Below are 20352 nucleotides of genomic sequence, written 5' to 3' on the forward strand. Positions count from 1 at the left end.
ACAGATAGCAAGTGATCCTTTGGCTGACCTGAACTACAAAACATGGCAGGAAACTCGAACTGCTACACAGACTTATCAAAAAAATCAGAAACGGCAATCAAAATCCAGAAGAAGTACAGCTGCACTTGACAAGCTCTTGTGTTGCGTGAAATAAATCTGTTGCAAAACAAGTGAACAAATATATTGATTCAAAAGTGTGCGGATGTTGTTTGTTACCAGTTATAAAACAGTTGTATGGTTCCTTAACAAAAAACAGTACAAATTGCAATTTAGTGTAAAGACCTTGGTAAATGTGGCTTGTTCTATTGTATTTCTAAGGAACAGTGAAAAATGAATGTTTGAAATTTAAAACAGGAAGAAATGTGTTTAATATAAAATCTATATTCTTTAATGCTTCAGGTCTAATTGTTAGCATAGTGGTTGTAAAACTACACGCAGTATATTCCATTAAGAGTCCAGTCTTCCAAGATGCCCTGTATGTCAGTTGACGAACCTCTATACTTGGAGGTGCTCCATGTACATCAGATTAGAAAGTGTTAAAAAATGTGCTTCTCTTAATCCCTTAACAAGTACATTGTGTGGAGAAACACATTTTAAAAAAGAGCAGCTTCAGGCTAAAAGCAGCTTCAGATTTAATCCTCGTGGATAATAACATTGTCAGGGTGTTAGTTTGTTCTGCAATGCTTCACTTTAGTGATGTAGTGCAATGCCGTGCGTTCAGGGCATGCCTTAGTAAAGCACATTATTATATGAATGTGTGCTCAAAAGTTTCAGAACAGGTACAAGAAAAGATGGCCCTGCTTATAAATACAATCAACCTATATTGTTTTTTTGCAGTGGCCATGACAATTGCATCATCTTACATTGCCAGCCATTCTAAACAGATTTCTGTCTGAAAATCAATATTCACATGTTTTATCACTTAATTAAACCGGGTACAGTGACTGCCTCAAATTTTATACACACAGTGCCAGGCATTGATCAAGACCCACCAAAAACCTCACAGAAATTCAAGCAACTCACAGATGACATATTCCTGAAACTTCCTTGGACAGTCTATACATTACACATTGATTGATTTTAAATGTAGTTACTAACTATGTTTAATCAATAAATATTGATTAGAAAAAGTGATGCAATATTCACAGCCACCACAATACTGTATACATCTAGGAAAAGGACACTCAGCAAAGTAAGACTTTATGAACAGAATAGGGGGTGTTCCCCACCCTCCTAACAATAAGAAACAGGGCATATTCACAAAGCTCTACTCCAATTAACTATTGTTTTTTTTGTTTAGTTTTTTTTAAAGGAGAAACATCCGATTATACTACAAAATGTGGAACCAAACAATAAAGTTGTGTAATTCAAGGTCTCTTAAAGTAATTATAGCTAACAAAACAAACAGACAGTCTCATACATTTTCCCCGCCATGCACATCCGGTCATTATACAGGTCACAAGTGTAGTTTTGACAGAAGCACATGTTTTAGAAAATGCGTTTTCATTTTTGTAAATTACATATCTGGTACTACACTTGGTAGTACCAGATATGTAAAAAAATGTAAAAAAAAAATCTGCTTGGAAACCATGCTTTTTTTATACAGTCTTGCACTTAGTACCATTGTCCCCACTCCTTCACTGGCTTGTCAATAACCAATCAGCTGCTTCCCATATTGACTGGCATGCCTTCAGCCAGTAAAATGCTTTGACCCAGAAGACACTGCTGTGTTGAAATGAGCAAGGACGTTCAAATGCAAACAGATAACCCCTGAATAAGGCAGACAAAGAGGTTCCTTTAACAAAGTAGTACCTGTTACCATGTTTTAAAATGATAAAATACATGTGTTTATTTCAAAACTGCACATTTAGTCCTATTTAGCTGATGGAAGTGCAAAACGGGTAAGGTTTATGAAATAAATTTGGTGGCTACAATTACTTTAAATTGTTTCTCACTTTGTAATCAAAGTACATTTATATATATATATATATATATATATATATATATATATATATATATATATATCCTCATAAAAAACATAAAACCCATAAAACAAAAAAAATAAAAGTCTAGTCTTGTGGGAGAGGCTAACATAAGCACGTGTCTGTGTATGTGTTTTGGGGAGGGGGGGGGGGGGGGGGGGGGTAGAATACCTGTGCAGAAACTTTAAAAATAAGAGTAGTTTACAGAAACTGGAAAACTGATGAATGTAGAAATAAAATAAAAATAGAAATAAAATGTCAAAGACATGTAATGACAACAACAACAGTCAAGGAGAGAGACAAGGAAAAGCGTTACACACAAAGAGCCAAGCAGGGCGTACTCAGAAATCGGGTCCTCCGGCCACCGGTTTTGAAGGTCACTCGCTCTGACCCACAGCTGAACTTTGCACAGCCTGCTGCACAAGAACAGGGAATAGAAACACAAAGAGAGAAAAGAGAAAAGGAGAGAGACACACACAACACACAGTAAGTATGGTACCAAATCACAAGCCATGGACAACAGGACAAGACATGGGGCGGCAGCATGGAGATGTGAAGACACCTTGGAGATACGCTTCAGGGGGGATTCTTGGCATCAAGTAGAGTTGGATTACAAAAAAAAACACAAAAACAAAAAAAAAGCCACAACAAATAGACAAGCATGATCAACCACAGCCAATCCTGTATCTTATATTCAGTTTTCGTCACTGCATACATCATTCAACCATGTTAAGTTTCCTAACTATGCTCTCATTTATATATTTCTATCTTTACAGTGCAACTTCTCGTACTTCATGCAAACCATTTAAAAAAAATGTAAACAAAAAAAAAAAAGGTGACCAAAGGATATAAATACAAAATTAAACAAACTGGCCACTCCATGTAATGTGAAGACCAGCATCCTTACAAAGGCCAAGGATACTAGAGCCAGAACGTTGGCTTGTTTCAACGATCTGCAGAGTGCTTTGTGTTTCACTCCACCACCATTGTGAAGCTTTACACACTCTCCTTCAAAAGCTTTCATAGAAACAAGCAAACACCCATAAAGCCAACGTATGAAGCAAGTAACACTATAAACACAATTCCAGCAGTGCTCATTGTGGATTGCCTTCCCATGTCAAATTCAACTGCACAGTTCTGTTATTTTCCACAGCTGCAGCAAAAAGTGGCCAAATGCAAAACCCAAGAACTGCAGTTAATAGTCTTAACCTTACATGCACTTTTTAAAACAAATTAAATGCAGGAAATCCATTATATTCACTAGATATTAACTATATATTAACTAGACATTATTACTTGTGCCATACAAACAAAATAGAAAAGCACTGTACATCTGAACGACAGATAAGAAACATGTTGACATTTGACAAAACATGCTACAGATGATGTAAACCGAATGAGCTAGTTTGGGTTGCGGTTTAACAAAACCCTCAGCTGTTGAGTGCAACGCAAGGACTACATGAGCCCCATGGATGTACAGTAAGAGATTGCCTGTGAACGTGAACATTGCAGGGCTCACGCTGGCACACTGCCGGGCTCACCTTGCGCCGGGGCGGACAGGCTAGGCACGGAGAGAGCTGCGTCGCTTGTGTAAGCAGAGCACAGGTTCTCACTGGAGGGAGAGGGCTTGAGTGGCTGGCAGTGCCCAGTCTCCGGGCCTCCTCCCGGGGGAAGCAGAGTGTGCTGAGGCGGGAACATGGAGGGAGCGCTCTGAGCAGAGAAAGTGCCTGCAAAGGAACAGCATTGCAAATCAACACTCAGTCTCTATTCAAGGGCTTAACTAGAATAGCTATTTTCAGTTCTGTATTCCCATCCAGTTAGAACATACACAAACATGAGGAACCAGCTGGTCTCTCACTGCTTATCCGGTTCTTAGTAGCAGGTCGATCTCAAAACTCATTCCATTGCATCACCACTTTGTCAAGTTTTTTGGTCTATTTTTTGTTACAAGATCAAATCAAAGAAAAAAAAAAAAAAAAAAAAAAAAAAAGTGTTGCGACAAATGTGTTTTCATATTTGAATATTCTTTCAAATACAAACTTACTTAACTCATTCTGAATTCACTGGTACTCCACCAAATGGCACAGTAGTATGCATTTGTTATTTATTTCAGATGTTATTTATGCACTGGTTTCCTTAACATCTTATTGCCATAAATTCTTAAAGGAATGAACACAAACATGCATTTAAAGCAGTGTATGTTCAAATATGTTAACATTTGGTTCAACTAAGTCATCCGATCAGGATTCAGTATATATGGGCTGCATGTTGCAATGGTTTCTGTCTTGGCAGTGGTGCCAGGTGCTTACTCTGTACCTGGCAGGAGAGGACTCTTGCTGCCCTGGGGGGTGCTGCGGCTGGACTTGCTCCCCTTGCCCTTGGTGGGTCTCCTGCGCCTCCCTGAAAGGGGGGCCGCAGCGGGGATGATGACGGCTGGAGGCACCTTCCCCAGTCTGGTGTAAAGACACTCAATCTCCTGCTTCTGTCGTGACTGCAGAGCCTGGATCTCTTTCAGATGTCTGACAGAGATTGAAAACAAATACATCACCAAAATCAGAATGAATCGCAAGGATACGTTCCTGGATAATAAGTTCACTTGTGAAAAATATTACTACTTCTTTATAAAAAGTGCCCGAGGCTCACCTGTTGATCACCACTAGTTAGCACTGTTTCTTGCTAGTTTTTTTTTTTTTTAAACTATCAAAAGTATTACATGGGTAAAAACATTTACACTTAAAGCCTTATGGACAGTGTTCATTTCACTTTGGCTACTGCAGAACCGATTCACTGAACAGCAACAGTGGTTTCACTTATTCATTCTCTTGTTTTTTGCACAGGTCATTTTTCAGGGATGAAGTTGCATGTGTGGCCTACAGTTTGGGAATCACTGCAGTATCAGCACAATTCTAAAAGCACATGGGAGTTGGAAGACATGTAATGAACCCATTTAATCCACTGTCATATACACTGACTGAATGCTTAAAAAAAAGAACTGTCAAGATTAAAAAAAAAAAAAAAAAAGGAAAGACGAGGTATTCGTTTCAATTTAATTTCTTGGGTGTTCAGCATTAAACATGTTTACTTTATCAGGGGAGTGTTTGTTAGCAGTCAGAATAACCCTCATGAGAAGCCCTCCCTCACTTTAAAATACTTTTAAATATGTATTTGTTAATAAGACTGCATTTAATTGCATATGGAAGACTGAAGAAATATTAAACTGTCTTACACTGTATACTTACTGCTATGTGAAAATACTAACACCTGTATTTGACCTGCATATTTTTGGCAACAGATAAACATTCCTGGTAAAATTCGAAACATTTAAACTAAACTATTAAACACACCTGTGTTTAATAGTTTGAAGACAATGAAAGATTTAAAAAAAAAAAATGTCTACTGAATGTATTCAGTTTCTCCTAGTAGTTCTATGTTAACAGCCCTAGTTCAGACTCACTTCTCCCTGAGCCGATGCAGCTCCTTCTTGAGATCTTCGTCCTCGAACTCAGAGTCATTGTCGCTGCTCATGTAGGAGGAGTTGAAGGAGTTGCTGAGGCTGGGTAGTGGCAGGGATCCCTGCAGCTGGGGGGAACCGGGGCTGCCCAGGCTGTCACACACTTCCTGGAGCTGCGATGGCCCGTTGAGTTGTGTGAATGACTCCATGGGGCTCTCCCTGCTGGGCAGGGCAGGCTGAGTTTCCCTGGCCGGGGTAGAGGCGCTCCCTGCTCCAGTTGCTGCCGGCTCGTCCTGCGCCTTGGTCACACAGAAACGGCCCACCCTGGTGTCAGCTTGGGTGGTGACCTGGAACCTGCCGATAGTGGTAGGTGGGGCGGCCCCCTGGCTGGGTTGTGCTGTCCGGTGAGGGAAGGGGTGCAGGCCGAGACCGTCTGCCACATCCGGAGCTGTGTCAGCTCTGCGGCGGGCTGGCAGCTTCACCAGCGTGTTCTCGGGGCTGGACAACAGCGAGGTGGAGGAGGCGGAGGAATTGGAGGAGGTGGTAGAGGAGGTGGAGTCTGTAGAGCTAGGCCGGGTTCTGACATCCACCTTTGACTGAGAAAAGACCACATCCGGTGCCACTGACACCTGGGGAAGAGAGTGGGAGGGTTTAGTGAATGATGCAGATAAATTAAACAGAGCCTTACTGCTATTGTCCAAACCAAGTTCAATCACAATTGGATAAGCAGTTTGAGTTCATTCAATTTATGTAAATCTGTAAACACTGTATGTACAGGATCCTCCTGCATGCATACCCAGTGGGAACCCCACTGAATAATCCAGCCTCAATTCTATGAAAAGGAAAACCATCATTAAAATCACAAGGAACTCACCTGAAAGCGCCCAAGTTTCACAACTTCACCTCCTGCACTAGCAGCTACGACACTACCACTATCTTCCCCCCGAGACCCTGCTGAGGAAAAGAGGTGTCAATTCCACAGTTCAGGCGAGGCTTTGCAGCTGTAACCTGCCTGGAGAACAAGCAGCATTTGCCAGAGAAGCCTTTTATTTAAATCGCAGGACCTTAGTTGGTCATTTAAGCAAAGTATCAGGCTAATTTTGATGCAACCCTCCCGGGGCACCTGTATCTATCTTGCTCATCTGGAAATAGCTAAAATGATGTGGTCTGATCAGTTTATAATCCTGTTGAGATAAACCACTCCTGGATTTTGCTTGAACATTTTACAGCACTGAGGAATCACTCAGGTACAGCAGCTGGTAATCCAGGGTGATTCTCCAGTACTGTAAAATGCTATAATGGCTTATCCTGGCAGTGTATACATTAGATTGAGCAAACTGACCCCTGAATCTTCACTTACTTTCAGTAACAGGCTGTCCGGCAGGATAACTTTGGTCAGACACACTTGTTGGTGGTGAAGTCACTACAGCCTTAAAAACAAAAGCACATTTCCAACTGATTTTCTTAGCATTATACAGTAAACTTACAATGTAGCCTAGAGTTTAAATTAATTGTATCAGACAACAGTAGTATTTCTAGTGTACGCCAAAAATGATAGGAGGCTAAAACTACACCACCAAACCTTGCACTTGGTAGAACAGCAGACCTGAGAAATAGTCCTAAATCAGAAAGGGGCAACATAGGTGTGGTTTGAGTAGATCGTTCAAAAATAAAACCTTGCTCTAATCTGCTTGCACATTCCTGCTGCAATCCCTGTGCATGCAGTATGCAGTGATTCTCCAGCGCCAGACACCCCTCTCAGACCTTTACACATAAAACACACGCAAGCGCAAAATGAGGAAGCCGGTTTCCTTGGGTAGCCAGCGCACAGGGAGACAGTGGAGTAGATTTGCGTCTCTCCTCCTGGTTTCTTACCGGAGCAGTCACAGTGTTAACTGGGACCGTCTCTGGACTGAGCGCCCTTCTTAACTGGGCGTCGAGATCTTCCAAAGGCTGCTGAGACTAAAGAAAAACATGAGGTAAATAAAGCCAAGAGAAACGCTCTTTAAATATCATCATAATAATACTACTAGATGTGTGACACTAAAGTCCCATAAAGTCAATAAATACACTCTCGTCAATGTATTAAACTACATTTCAACATTATGAGAGGCCATTCATATATTTAACGCATCACTTTATGTCCAGAGAATCTACTGTATATTCATCCCCATCTCCAAGATCAGATACAGTGAATACCTTGACCTAAAAAGCATCCTTACATAGTTTCATTACAATTGTACAAGCAGTTCTCTAGCTCTAAGCAAAAAAGTACATTTTGCTAAAGGAAAATAGTGGTGACCATCCGCCACAACTCATTTCTTACAAGAACTCACTACAAAAACAGTTTCAATGCCTTTTGTAATAAAACTCTCTCCTCAGGTAAACAAATAAATAAACTAAACAAATAAAATCATCCATTTGCATTTCCACTGAAACGGTAAATGAAAGTAGATTCAAAAAGCTGCTTGACGATTGCAGATTTTTTACTTGCACCTTTCAAACCCAATTACTTTAGGGATTTTATAAGACTCCTATTGCACAGCAGTTCTACCCATTCCATGTTTTAATACATGTGTACTGGTAACAAGCCCAGGTGTGTCTTATTAAACTCATAGTACAACCTGGAATGGAGCAAGCAAACTGCTATGCAATGGGTCTTCTTTCCATCGCTGCTTTTGGACAGGTACATGAATCTCCTTCCTAAACAGAACTCCAGGTTTTGAAGGTCAAAGCAGACACCATGCTTGAAAGTACTGAAAGGGAACTCCTGCATGCGTAGACCTCTGGATAGTGTTTAACATGCTTGTCGCAGAACAGAAGAGTATGACAGAGAGAAGAGAACAGGACTGTGGATAGTAAAGAAGCACCTGGGTTAGTGTAGGTCCTGGAAAGGGGTGCTGCTGTTCAGTGGGCGGAGTGCCAGCCTGCAATTCTGTGCCTACAGGCAACACCTAAGACAACGAAGGGGAAAGGAAAATGATGACAAAGAAATACAGAACTAATTCCACAGTCCTCTGAATCTGGGAGTTATTCGTAACAGCACAAAGTCATTTTCCAAAAAGACATCTAATCTAGTTAACCGGAGTTATTTTTCCTATAATGCATTAGCAATCTTCCATTTTAGCTGGACTTATTTTACCAATACCCTTTTAAACGTGTTGAGAGTTAAATGTCTTGATAGAGTTATCAAAATGCTATAGATTTTATAAATTCAATCTATAAAGGATTAATAGATACAAAAAAATGTAACCGTTAAATGCTACATGGAAATTGGGCCTAGTTTTGCTTACTCAAGTGACACACTTTTAGAAATTTGAGGTTTGTTTTGTTGTTGGAAAATCCACTCAACATGCAATTAGACACATTTGAAGTACTTCAGACTTGAAAAGAGAAGCACCTAGCATGCAGCATTCAGTATGTTTCAATTCTTTAGGATTTTTCTTTCAGCCATTGGAGGTTAAATTAAGGAGGGTTAGAACACAATTCTTTGCAACAATTCTTCACTTGAGAAACACAATGTGACAAGTAAAGGCTTTACAATAATTAACACCTTGTTCATCTAAAAACAAACACCACCACCCATTATTTTACAATTCTTTTGTATAACCTCACCAATCTCTTCTGTATAACCTCACCAATGCTCTAGGTTCAGTCTTGCATGTATTTAGATGAAAACTTTATAAAATAACTTTTTTTGAAACACAAATACACAGCTCCTCTTAATTTCTCATGGTTACCATAAGCTTGCTTAAAACTTTTTAGGTGAAAACTAAACCCTGGCAGTGGACAACTCATTTACCCACTTCTCTTGTGTAAATACTAGAATGTAGAAGTTTGTAGGGGGATCTGAAGAACAAAGTGCTGGACCAATGTGGCAGCCAAAAACATTTAAAATCTTTGAAAACACAGGGAATTAAAAGGTGTATTTTAAATTTTGTAAAACAAGTCAATTAAATGTGATTTCAGTTCATGTGTTTTCCCTCTCTATTTCATTAGCCTTTTTTTGTCAAACAAGTCAGTACCACCGTTTTAAAACTTCACTCGTGGCTCTAATATAGTTAATGTGCTTGCAAAATTAGAAGTCATTATGATAATAGTGACACTCTCAACACTGTTGTTACCAAGATTTCATACAAACTGGATGGTTCAAGGTAGAACTCATAAGGAACTTACCGGTACCCGTCCCAAAGGAGGCTTAGCTGGAGGGGTCCCAGTCTTGCCCACTGAGGGTCCAGCTTGGACGTAGCTTGCAGGGGTGGCAGCCTGACTGGGGGTGACCACAGGGGTGCTGGTGGGTAACCCTGCGCTTCCCAGGGGCAGGCTGGTGGGGGGCGCTGCCAAAACACTGGACAAGCCTGCAGCAGATGCTGTCCCGGATGGGATCTGAGCTCCGGCCGGGTCACTTGCCGTGCTGTGCTCCCTGAAGAGAGAGTGCAGCATCTTATCCAGGGTCTTGATGTCATCGATGCCAGGCTCCCCTTCGCACTCCAGGGAGTGTGTATGCGGTTGGTTGGGGACAGAGGCCAGCTGCAACTCTGTGTGCACCAGTGTCGGCTGGACCACTGCGATGGAGGTAGTGGCCACCGGTATCAAACTGGAGACTGAAGGCACACTGGGTACAGCAGGCTGTGAGGATGGCTGGGAGACAGAAGCTTGGGATGCTGACACAGCAATGGGTAGAGAGGTGGAGGTTGGAAGCTTGGGCTGCAAGCCATCAGGATGGGGAGATTCTTGCACTGGGGGACCAGTGCTGGTTATTGGAGGGCCGGGCAGGGAGGAAGAGGTTTGCACCAGAGGAGAATCTGCGCTGACAAGGACTTGCTGGGTCGACTGGGACATCATTGGGAAGGATGCTGAAGTGGGGAGGCTGGCGTGAGATGGGAGAGGGGCCGCTTGGGCTGGCTGTGGTGTCACACCTGGAGGAGCTATGGAGGCCGGTGTGCTTATGCTAGGTGGAACTCCACTAATTGGCTGCTGAGGGGGTGTGGTGAGAGGCGGGGATAAAGTGCTAGCACTGGAGTAGATCAGCTGCTGTCCAGACTGAGACAAAGGAGTGGTTATGGTGGCCTGTGTGCTCACTCCCTGGCCTGTGATTTGTTGAACAGCAGGAGGGGGCAAAGCTGGAAGGCTGGGCTGCAGTGTTGGGACTGGCTGAGAGCTCGAGCCGGCCTCAATGACTGTGCTCTTTGCCTGGGTTGAGGGAGGGGATGCTATGTGGGTGCTGGATGGCACGGAGACTGGGGTCAGTGCTGTTAAGATAGGGAAGGGCAGCATGGTGAGGTTGACCATGGGCGGCGCGGTGCTGGGTCCCTCCTGGTAGGCTGCATTGCGGAGTTCAGTGAAAGCTTGCTGAAGGCTGACTGAGGAGGCAGAGTGGCAGAGGCTTAAGCCCTGACTGTTGGGAACCACTGGAACTGCAGGAATAAAGAAAGAAAATAAAAATGTCAACAAAAAAAACACACACACCATTGTTTTGTTTTTTTGTTTTCACTGGCCTGTTACTACAAGTGATTTTTTTATAATACAAGACACTAATAATACTACTACGACTACTACTAATATTATTTTCATGACAAACCAAGCACTGTGGAGCAATTAAGTGAAATATCAATGACAGAATGGTACTAACATTCCTTAAGACTCCTTCCAGCACCTTGTGGAGAATATGTGATGTCATGCCAAGATTGTAAACTGTGGCCCAAAATGATTCTAGATACAGGTCCTAATAAAGTGGCCAGGCAGTTTATATGCAAGGTAAAAACCTAAAACTACATCAAGACGATGAACGTGTTGGATAGTTCCTTCTTCAGGGTCTACACGTAACAATCAGCTTCAATATGTAAAAATGTGTAAGAAGCGTGACATATATCCCCAGCTTCTGAAATTCTTTTAGCAGCTTTAAATACCTTTTAGAAATTTTTTTTTTTTTTTTTAATTTGGAAAACGGCAATTAGTTTTCTTATTTTCTCCCCAATTTGAAATGTCCATTTATTATTATTTCAACCGGGCTCACCGCTTAAACACCCGCGCTAACTCGTGAGGGACGAAGGTGGACACGTGCATCCTCCCAAACGTGTGCTGTCACCCTTCCGCTTCTTTTCAATCTGCAGGCCTGCCATGCGACCACCTCAGAGCTACAGCGACGGAGGACAACACAGCTCCGGCTAGCTTACAGGCAGGCCCGAAGGGATTGCTGGTGCACAGTGAGCCGTGGACACCCTGGCTGACCTAGACCCTCCCCACCCGGGTGGCGCGCGTCCAATTGTGCACCGCCCCCTGGGAAATTTGAGAGCCCCCGCAAATGCCATTTTAATATAATTATGTATACGGTGCTTATAGAAAGTCTACACCCCCTTTCAAAATTTTCACCTTTTGTTGCCTTATAGCCTGGAATTAAAATGCATTAAAATAGTTTTTTTTTCATCTATCTACACAGCCTACCCCACAACTTCCAAGTGAAAAAAATATTCTAGAAATCTGTAGAAAATTAATAAATAAAAACTGAAATAGCTTGGTTGGATAAGTGTCCCCCCCCCCCCCCCCCCCCCCTTGTAATAGCAATCCTACAGGTGTAACCAATCGCCTTCAAAATCACACACCAAGTTAAGCGGCCTCCACTTGTGTTATATTGTAGCGATTCACATGATTACAGAACAAATTCAGCAGTTCCTGTAGGTTCCCTCTGTTGGGTAGTGCATTTCAAAGCAAAGACTCAACCATGAGCACCAAGGCGCTTTCAAAAGAACTCCAGGACAAAGCTGTTGAAAGGCACAGATCAGGGGATGGGTATAAAAATGTATCGAAGGCCTTGAATATCCCTTGGAGCACGGTCAAGACGATTATTAAGAAGTGGAAGGTGTATGGTACCACCAAGACCCTGCCTAGATTAGGCTGTCCCTCCAAACTGGATGACTGAGCAAGGAGGAGTCTGATCAGAGTGTCTACCAAGATTCCAATGGCAACTTTGCAAGAGCTACAGGCTTTTATGGCCAAGACTGGTCAAAGTGTATATGTGACAACAATATCCCAAGCACTCCACAAATCTGGCCTGTATGGCAAGAAGGAAGCCATTACTCAAGAAAGCCCACCTTGAATCCTGTTTGAAGTATGCAAAAAAAAAAAAAAAACACTCAGGAGATTCTGTAGACATGTGGCCAAAAGTTTTGTGGTCTGACGAAACTAAAATAGAACTTTTTGGCCTAAATGCAAAGCGTTATGTTTGGCACAAACCCAACACAGTGCATCACCCAAAGAACACCATCCCTACTGTGAAGCATGGTGTTGGCAGCATCATGTTATGGGGATGTTTCTCATCGGCAGGGACTGGGGCACTTGTCAGGATAGAAGGGAAAATGAATGGAGCAAAGTACAGAGAAGTCCTTGAGGAAAACCTGCTGCCCTGTGCAAGAAAGCTGAAACTGGGACGGAAGTTCACCTTTCAGCCTGACAATGACCCAAAGCACAGAGCCAAAGCTACACTGGAGTGGCTAAGGAACAAAAAGGTAAATGTCCTTGAGTGGCCCAGTCAGAGCCCTGACCTAAATCCAATCGAAAATTTGTGGCATGACTTGAAGACTGCTGTCTGTCAATGCTCCCCAAGGAACTTGACAGAGCTTGAACAGTTTTGTAAAGAATGGTCAAACATTGCCAAATCTAGATGTGCAAAGTTGGTAGAGACCTATCCTAACAGACTCACAGCTGTAATTGCTACCAAAGGTGCTTCCACCACTGACAAAAAAAATGTGAAAAAAAGTTCAAGGGGGTGAAGACTTTCTATAGGCACTATTTACATTTAACATTGTATGATGGTTCTTTTGCTGTTGCTTTTATCTTGTCTTACCGGATGGTAAGCTTTCTTGGAGAATGCCAACTGCCGGGCATTGAACAGGCTTCACCCTTTTCAACTCAAATCATGGGGCATAGTGACCACCTTGCTGGTTACACCTTTCTCTATATTTCTATCCTTATCTCCTGTTCTGTACTATTCCCCTGATAATAGTCTCAGAACAACATCAATGCTGCCTGAAGAGTTGCTTCTGGTTTCCTTACCCGATGCTGGCATCTCCTTGGATAAGGAAGGATCTGGAGGAGGAACAGGGGTGGCCGTGGGACCAAAGAACTGGTCTTTGAGACGGGCCTCTGGAACAGGGCTCACTATGAACCGGCGACCGGCTGAATGGACCACCTGCGCAGCAGAGCCCATCTGGGCACCTAGAGGAGGAAATTAAACGAGTTACTAGGGGGGGTTAGTCTAAACCATCACACAGTTCAGAGCAACTAAACATATGCACCAAACCCAAGAGATGCAAGCCACTAAAAGCATCCAGTATGTTACTCAATCCCTTTATTGTTAATTCAATTGTTTATTTCTAAATGGGGAGCACTGTCACTATCAGCTGAATATTGCACAAGCAATTCTGCTTCTTTGAAAATTTGACACAATCAATGTAAATGTAGTTTTATTTACTATAAGAATCGGGTACATTTTTAGGGTAGAAGGAGTACTAATTTGAGAGTCGAATAGTTGAGGTAAAAATATTTATAGGTTGACTAGTTGCTACTTTAAAAACGTGTCACCATACTGTTTTGTAACACTGCTGATTGAGCGCTCTTTTTAAAAACTGCTTGGAATTTTTTAAAACCATTAAATTTAATGTTCTAAAATGTAATTTATACATAGAGTTCTGCATTTTTGTTTTTCAAATAGGTATAAAATCAATACAAAATAGTTTTTAATTGAAACATTGGTTAAAAATTGGGGGAAAAAATCTCAATATACACTTTACATGTGGAATATGATGCATAGCAATTCTGTTTTTTGATTAAGTTTAATGTCCCTGGCATGTATGATGAAGCAGAATCTGTGTAAGTCGAAGCCACATTTTCCCAAGTTAGCTGGTACTTATCAAACGTTTGGGCAATCGCTGAGCTGACAATAGTAGTATCTGCAGAAGGTATCAACATAATCAACACAAAACAAGCCAGGTTTATTTGCCTTGAAATCATAAAAATAAATTGACAGAACTGGGTTGTGCAAACCATCGGGAGACATATCAAAAATCACACTGGACATTTCCATTTAAGATTGTCGGCGTTAGGCATTATTTTAGCTGATGGACAGACATTACTGTCGCACCAAGTCACCAGCACATATCTCTTTGCAATCAACGGTGGTGGTTCAGCAAAGCACAGAGTTCTCACAACCTCATTAACAGTCATTCTGCACTCTGTTTTATTAAAGTGCGTGTAAAAGCCATATAAAAATGGGATTGCTTGTCTCTCAGTTCACTTTCTTGTTTTAGTTATGTGTTGCTTATTTTTCAGTATGTTGTTCTATTCTCAGCATACACATGTACCTCAATGCAGCAGCAACTGCCACAATAAATCAGACTTTGACTGGCCAATATAACCAGGTGATAATGTGTTTGTGAACAGAGAATCACATTTGAATGTTATTTGATCCTCAGACGTCTAAACGTACCTGCTGTATCCTAGGACACAGTGTAGGACTGCTTATTACATTGGAATAAAAATAAAACAGCATTTCAAATCAAAATAGTGTATTTCCTAGAAAATAGTACCGGGAATATATTGAATAGTAGACAAAAAAAAATCAGGTATAAAAAGAGTAAAAATCGACAATTAAAAAAAAAAAAATCTGAAATTTTTTGGTAAAATTCTGAACAAACCGGAAACATGGAACACTATTTATGTGTTAATTGATCGCAAACGCACTTCTGTCCATCTGAAACTGCACATTTCACATTTACTTCAATCATGTGACATGTGATTAGGCGCCTAAGCTTGAGTTCAAATGTCACTTTGTTTTTTGATTACTTCACCCCTAGATTTGTGAACAGAAACAGCAACAAAAAGAGACATTTAGAAATCTCCTGACCTATGATTTTTGTGCTAAAGGAGTCAAAGAAAAGCATAGACATAGCTGAAATGGTTTCCTTCCCGAGAATGCAATAAATAAATAAATTAAATAAAATGAAATAAAAATAATACTCTACCTGTCTGCCGAGGAACAAATAATGCAGGTTCCGGACCTCTGAATTCACACTCCATCTTTAAAAACAAAAAGCAAAACTGTTTCATATGGAAGTAAAGCGTTATGGGAAGTGTAGACAAGACAACACGCTGTACTCTTTGCAGTGATGAAGAGCAACTCACCTGGATCTTGGCCTTGTCTCTGTTTCCCCCAGGTTCCCCTTCCGGCTCTCCGCTCGCATCCTCACTCAGCATCTCGTCCGCCTTCTCAATGATCTCGCGCACCTGCTCGATGAATGAGTCTCTCTCTGGCTCCAGGATGAACTCGCTCTGAACCTGTGGGAGACACGGCGCCATGTCAGGTGGGCTCTTGTGGGAGGAATTCAGGCAAGCACTTCTATTCCAGATGCATTTATTTAACCACACAATAACCCTTGAGATATTCATCTTTTTTGCAAGAGGGTCCTGGCAATATTTGTTTTATAGTTGATTAAGGCATTCACTTAAAAACGTTTGACTACCTGGAGGAGGGCAGACCTATACATATGGGATATGCTAAATCTGCGAGCGCCCCATTAAGATTTACTTTTTCCCTTTTTACCATTCTCTGCTGGTTACTATCGTACTATTTTATGATGTATTTTTCCCTCATTCTGTGGCCATTTCCCAGTATACAAGTCTGTGCAAGGAGAGTTTTGCTTGATGTCCCTAGAATACTACCACTCTTACATTACCTGTTTTATAAAGTTAATCGTCCACAACTGTCAAACACTCAATCCTAAAACACTACGTAGAACGAATTAAAAGAAAATAGTGAAAGTGTTTGACAAACATTTCAGCTATAATAAGTCCTGATGAATTGTCTGTGATACAGAGCAATACTTGCATGAGAAAATAAATTTATAGAAGAAGCATGTAGAGAAACTACTGTAGAGCTTCTTAAAAGTCCTTATAAGTCAGATATGAGTCAAAAGTATTTACCATTATTTCCGCGATTTCCTCTGGATTGTCCCCATCGAGATCAAATTTGAAAGTAACCATTTTCCTGTTGTGTGTCTCCAGCTGGCACTCAGCCACTCGGTCGGGTATGTTTGAAACCTGGTGGAAGATCATCAGGTTGAAACTACGTCTCAAAAGAAATCGCCACTGCAACCGCAGCAATAACACTCACTGGATATAAGCATGCACATGCAAAGTTAAACTTTGAAAGGAGTTAACCATCAAAGTGTTTATAATGCATGCTGGGAAAATGCCTCCTCAGTAAAAAGTCTTGTTTTTTTGTGATCCGCTTGTTCTGCACTGTTACATAATGACAGACTCCCTGTTAAACTCACGCTGAGAATGCGCAGCTTCGCCCGGGATGACTTCTCGTGGCGCGAGCGGCTCCGGACTGACTTGGGGTTGTGCCGCTTTGTGGATCTGCCCTCATGTCTCTCGCTGGAGGCTGTGGCGCCTTCATTGCCATCACTCATTCCAGACGCCACGTCCGAATGCACACTGCAAACCAAGCAGGGACACCAACACTTAATGCCACAGCGAACAAGGTTGTCTTAAGTGAAAGTGCTACATTGTTTGCCTGCTTAAATGTTGTACAGAAATTAATACTGGGACAGTTTTTTTTTTTTTTTTAAAAGATACATTTTCACCATAAAACATAACTGTGATACAACTGTGATCCTACTGTGTACCAGCAGGATTTTAAACAGTGCTGTTCTGACTAACTCAATGTAAAAGCACTGGGGAGGAAAACTGGGGAGAAAAATGTTTCCTCAAATTGTGATCTACTGACATACTACTGTATAGACTGAAAATACAGTGAAAACAGATTTATATTGGACCTGCAACAGTTTAGATAATTCAAATATATACCAAAACTTTTTAAAGATGATTAAACAGTAGCAAAGAAATTGAAGTGAAAAAGGTTAAAGGTTGAAGAGACTAAACTAAGACAATGCTTCAGTATTATGCTGTAGGATTTTAGTTATATTTTTCGTGACATTTTATAACTATTCCCAACTGATTTGGAGAGACACATAAACACCATTCTGCCAAGCATGGCGCTTGCTAGGATTGATAATGTAGCAAAAACATATGATAGAGCCAAATTCACAACATTATAAGATAAGTAACATTTCCAGAGAATGGTAGCTCTATATCAACAGATATGTTGGAGCTCAGTAAGCCACCACATTGACAGTCCATGCCTGCATTTTTTAAGCCAGCATTTGTACCCATGCCGGTTACAGAGCGAGGTCCTTACCTGTCCACAGAGGAGTTCCCCTGAGCCTGCAGTCCCTGCATTTGCTCACTGGACTGAGAAACACTCTGGGGCACCTGCAAAGTCAATGGAGGACAGGAAAGCCACATTACCTTTTAAAGAAAAAATAAAGGTGATTCAGTGGTAAAGGTAGAGAGCGTCGATAAATGGTAGCAAGTGATTCAAACAGGAGTTATTGGAATTTATCCACCAGTACAAAAAAACGGAAACAGAGTAACCCTATATCCTATTCAAAAAGCAGGATCTAGTCCCTCAGTCTATCTGCCACAATGTTAAAAATACAAAATAAAGTGTAGATTTTTCACCTATCTTGAATAATCTGATAACCTAAACAGTCAAGCTACTAAAGTTAGTTGATTTTCCCCCAAAGCAGCCCACCCTATAGGTCCCCTGCCAAAATCTTCAACTTGGCACAACCAGTGTTCAAAATCACCAAGCTCTCTGTCGGCTGACTCGCCCAGCACTAAACATGGTAGTACCTTTACTAGGCGAGTCTCTGGGGAACCCTTTATATGGTGACTCACAAGGAGTGCAAAGTACTGTTTAAGGTAAAAGTAACTTGTAGTCATTGGCAGTCATATTCTTGCGAGATATGTAGAAGTAAAGGTTTACTCAGATCACTGAAATAATATCCATACACAGACATAAGGAATACATGAGTGTACTGAGGGGTATTAAGGAATGAAGTACAAGACACACACATAGCCAACTATGCAGAAATCATTCCCCTTTTCAGTTTTCTATTTTCCAGAATGTGTCTACATTACTTTAGCACAGTGAATAAAAATCCCTTATGAACTCCAAGCAAACTGGGGTCTGTCTCCGTAGCTTGCTCTGCTTACAAAAAAGAGCAGTACCAGTCTCTGAAAATTATTTTAACTGAATTTAAAACAGTTCAGTAGCTATTTGTATTCTATTTTTCATATCGCAGAAAGCAAGATAGAGTAATAAATCTATTTGGGGAATAAAACTGTACAGTCCTTTAATCTTGGGAGGATTTATTCATGTGTATTAATATAAAGTAATGTCTTGCTTATTGAAATCCTTGCCTCCACTTTGAATTTTAATTAAGATGACAGGAGGTCTAACTGACAATATAAATAATCATTGTGTCAACTAAAGGTAAACTATGAAGAGTAACAGCAAAATTACTGTTCTTTACTCTATAAAACAACAATTATGTGTTGGGATAACACAATTGCGTTTGTGGTCATGCATGGCTGCTTCAATGCCTACAGTTCTCTGAGAACTGAATTGATCCAGGAGAAACCTTCACAACATAAATAACAGTGTCAGACTTTGGCGAAAGTTACAATTATTCAAGGATAATTGTGTCCTGCATATGTTTTCTAAAAGCATTTATCCTATCTCTGTCTCGCACACATGCATGCAATTGAATTTGCAAGCCACCTGAATATGGTTTAAAACTCAATCTGGAACAAAATGTACTTACATTGCAACATTTCTATGTAAATCGGATATTCAAAGTAATTTACCAAAAGAAACATCCAAATACATTGTTTTACAATCAGAGGGACAACATGGATGTTAGAATGCAGCAGGAGAATAAGACAGAATAGTAAGTTATTATAGTGAAAGCTTAGATAGAAAATGCATCTCAAGTATGCAGGCTTTGCAGATGCTATTGTGCTGGCCTGACTAAAGCTGGCAGAATAAACTGATGGTATGGTTATTAAAAAAAGCCAAAAACATGGGAAAGATGACGGGGATTGCTCTTTGTGAAAAAACAAACAACAACTTTGCAAGACTTCCATAAAATCCCAGACCCATTCATTAACTGAGCACACCCTTTTAAATCAGACAAAGGCTCTGTTATTACAGTGGTTTGTGTGTATTTGGCAGTGTGCAGGAACAGCCCAAGAAAATTTAGAAATAAATGTAATAAAAATATTTACTTAAGTAGAATGTGGTTAATGTCATAGATGGAAATATTTTGTTTATCTTGACTTCTTTATTGAATCCATTGGTACTTGGTAAGCCCCACAGCTGAATTCTTTTAGAGCAGTTTACTGTACCAGGGAATCCACCTAGATTGCATCAAGCATATATTTTGGATACCATGGATAGGTTGATGCAATCCAGGACAATTCTCTTGTGCTCTAAAATGCTCCAATAAAATCCAGTGGGATTTATTAAGTACTGGTAGTTTTAATTGTGAACTAATAACACTATGTAACACAATTTTTGTTCCTGGGTAGTAAGTGTTATTTCCTAATTGCTTATGCCTCAAAAGTATAGAAAATGGCTATTATTCCCCACAAACTTTGCTTTTGTGACCAGGACAGTGATATTTTGAAATGTACCTATTTCCAATGAGAAAACGGGCAAATGTGTCTTTTCCTTCACATAAAGTCAGAAAAAAACAACATATGAATCAAAATTAACATGTATTTATACTAAAGTAATACAAAAATGACTACAAAAGATTTAGAAGCGAGTAGTTTTTCGAGATTTACGATTATACTGTAAATCACTTTTACGAATCAGCCCCCAAATGTAGTCTCCCATCATGTTCTCGTTATACTGTCCTTGGTAGCGGCGTTCAAAGTCCAGTATATCCTGGTGGAAGCGCTCGCCTTGCTCCTCCGAGTACGCTCCCATGTTCTCCTTGAATTTATCAAGAT

The 20352-nt window shown here is 40.8% G+C and overlaps 1 protein-coding gene across 11 annotated transcripts in view; it reads right to left on the reverse strand.

Moving 5' to 3' along the window:
- The window catches only part of LOC121319542 (serine/threonine-protein kinase WNK1-like), a 136222-nt gene that overhangs the window by 11182 nt on the left and 104688 nt on the right, over positions 1 to 20352 (reverse strand). For 5 of the 11 annotated variants that reach the window (XM_041257092.1, XM_041257081.1, XM_041257093.1 and 2 more), the window contains 15 exons: positions 17690 to 17763; positions 16764 to 16926; positions 16411 to 16527; positions 15613 to 15765; positions 15453 to 15507; positions 13486 to 13647; positions 9610 to 10850; positions 8304 to 8387; positions 7309 to 7395; positions 6794 to 6863; positions 6308 to 6387; positions 5437 to 6062; positions 4299 to 4501; positions 3524 to 3709; positions 2303 to 2398 (listed from right to left, as the gene is read on the reverse strand). In XM_041257092.1, the coding sequence (XP_041113026.1) occupies positions 2303 to 2398; positions 3524 to 3709; positions 4299 to 4501; positions 5437 to 6062; positions 6308 to 6387; positions 6794 to 6863; positions 7309 to 7395; positions 8304 to 8387; positions 9610 to 10850; positions 13486 to 13647; positions 15453 to 15507; positions 15613 to 15765; positions 16411 to 16527; positions 16764 to 16926; positions 17690 to 17763 (3397 nt within the window). The remainder of the gene's footprint in view (positions 1 to 2302; positions 2399 to 3523; positions 3710 to 4298; positions 4502 to 5436; positions 6063 to 6307; positions 6388 to 6793; positions 6864 to 7308; positions 7396 to 8303; positions 8388 to 9609; positions 10851 to 13485; positions 13648 to 15452; positions 15508 to 15612; positions 15766 to 16410; positions 16528 to 16763; positions 16927 to 17689; positions 17764 to 20352) is intronic. The other 6 variants (XM_041257091.1, XM_041257090.1, XM_041257087.1 and 3 more) reach the window with 5 other exon arrangements.

This window comes from Polyodon spathula, chromosome 8 (genome assembly GCF_017654505.1).
Source record: "Polyodon spathula isolate WHYD16114869_AA chromosome 8, ASM1765450v1, whole genome shotgun sequence".
Classification (NCBI taxonomy): domain Eukaryota; kingdom Metazoa; phylum Chordata; class Actinopteri; order Acipenseriformes; family Polyodontidae; genus Polyodon; species Polyodon spathula.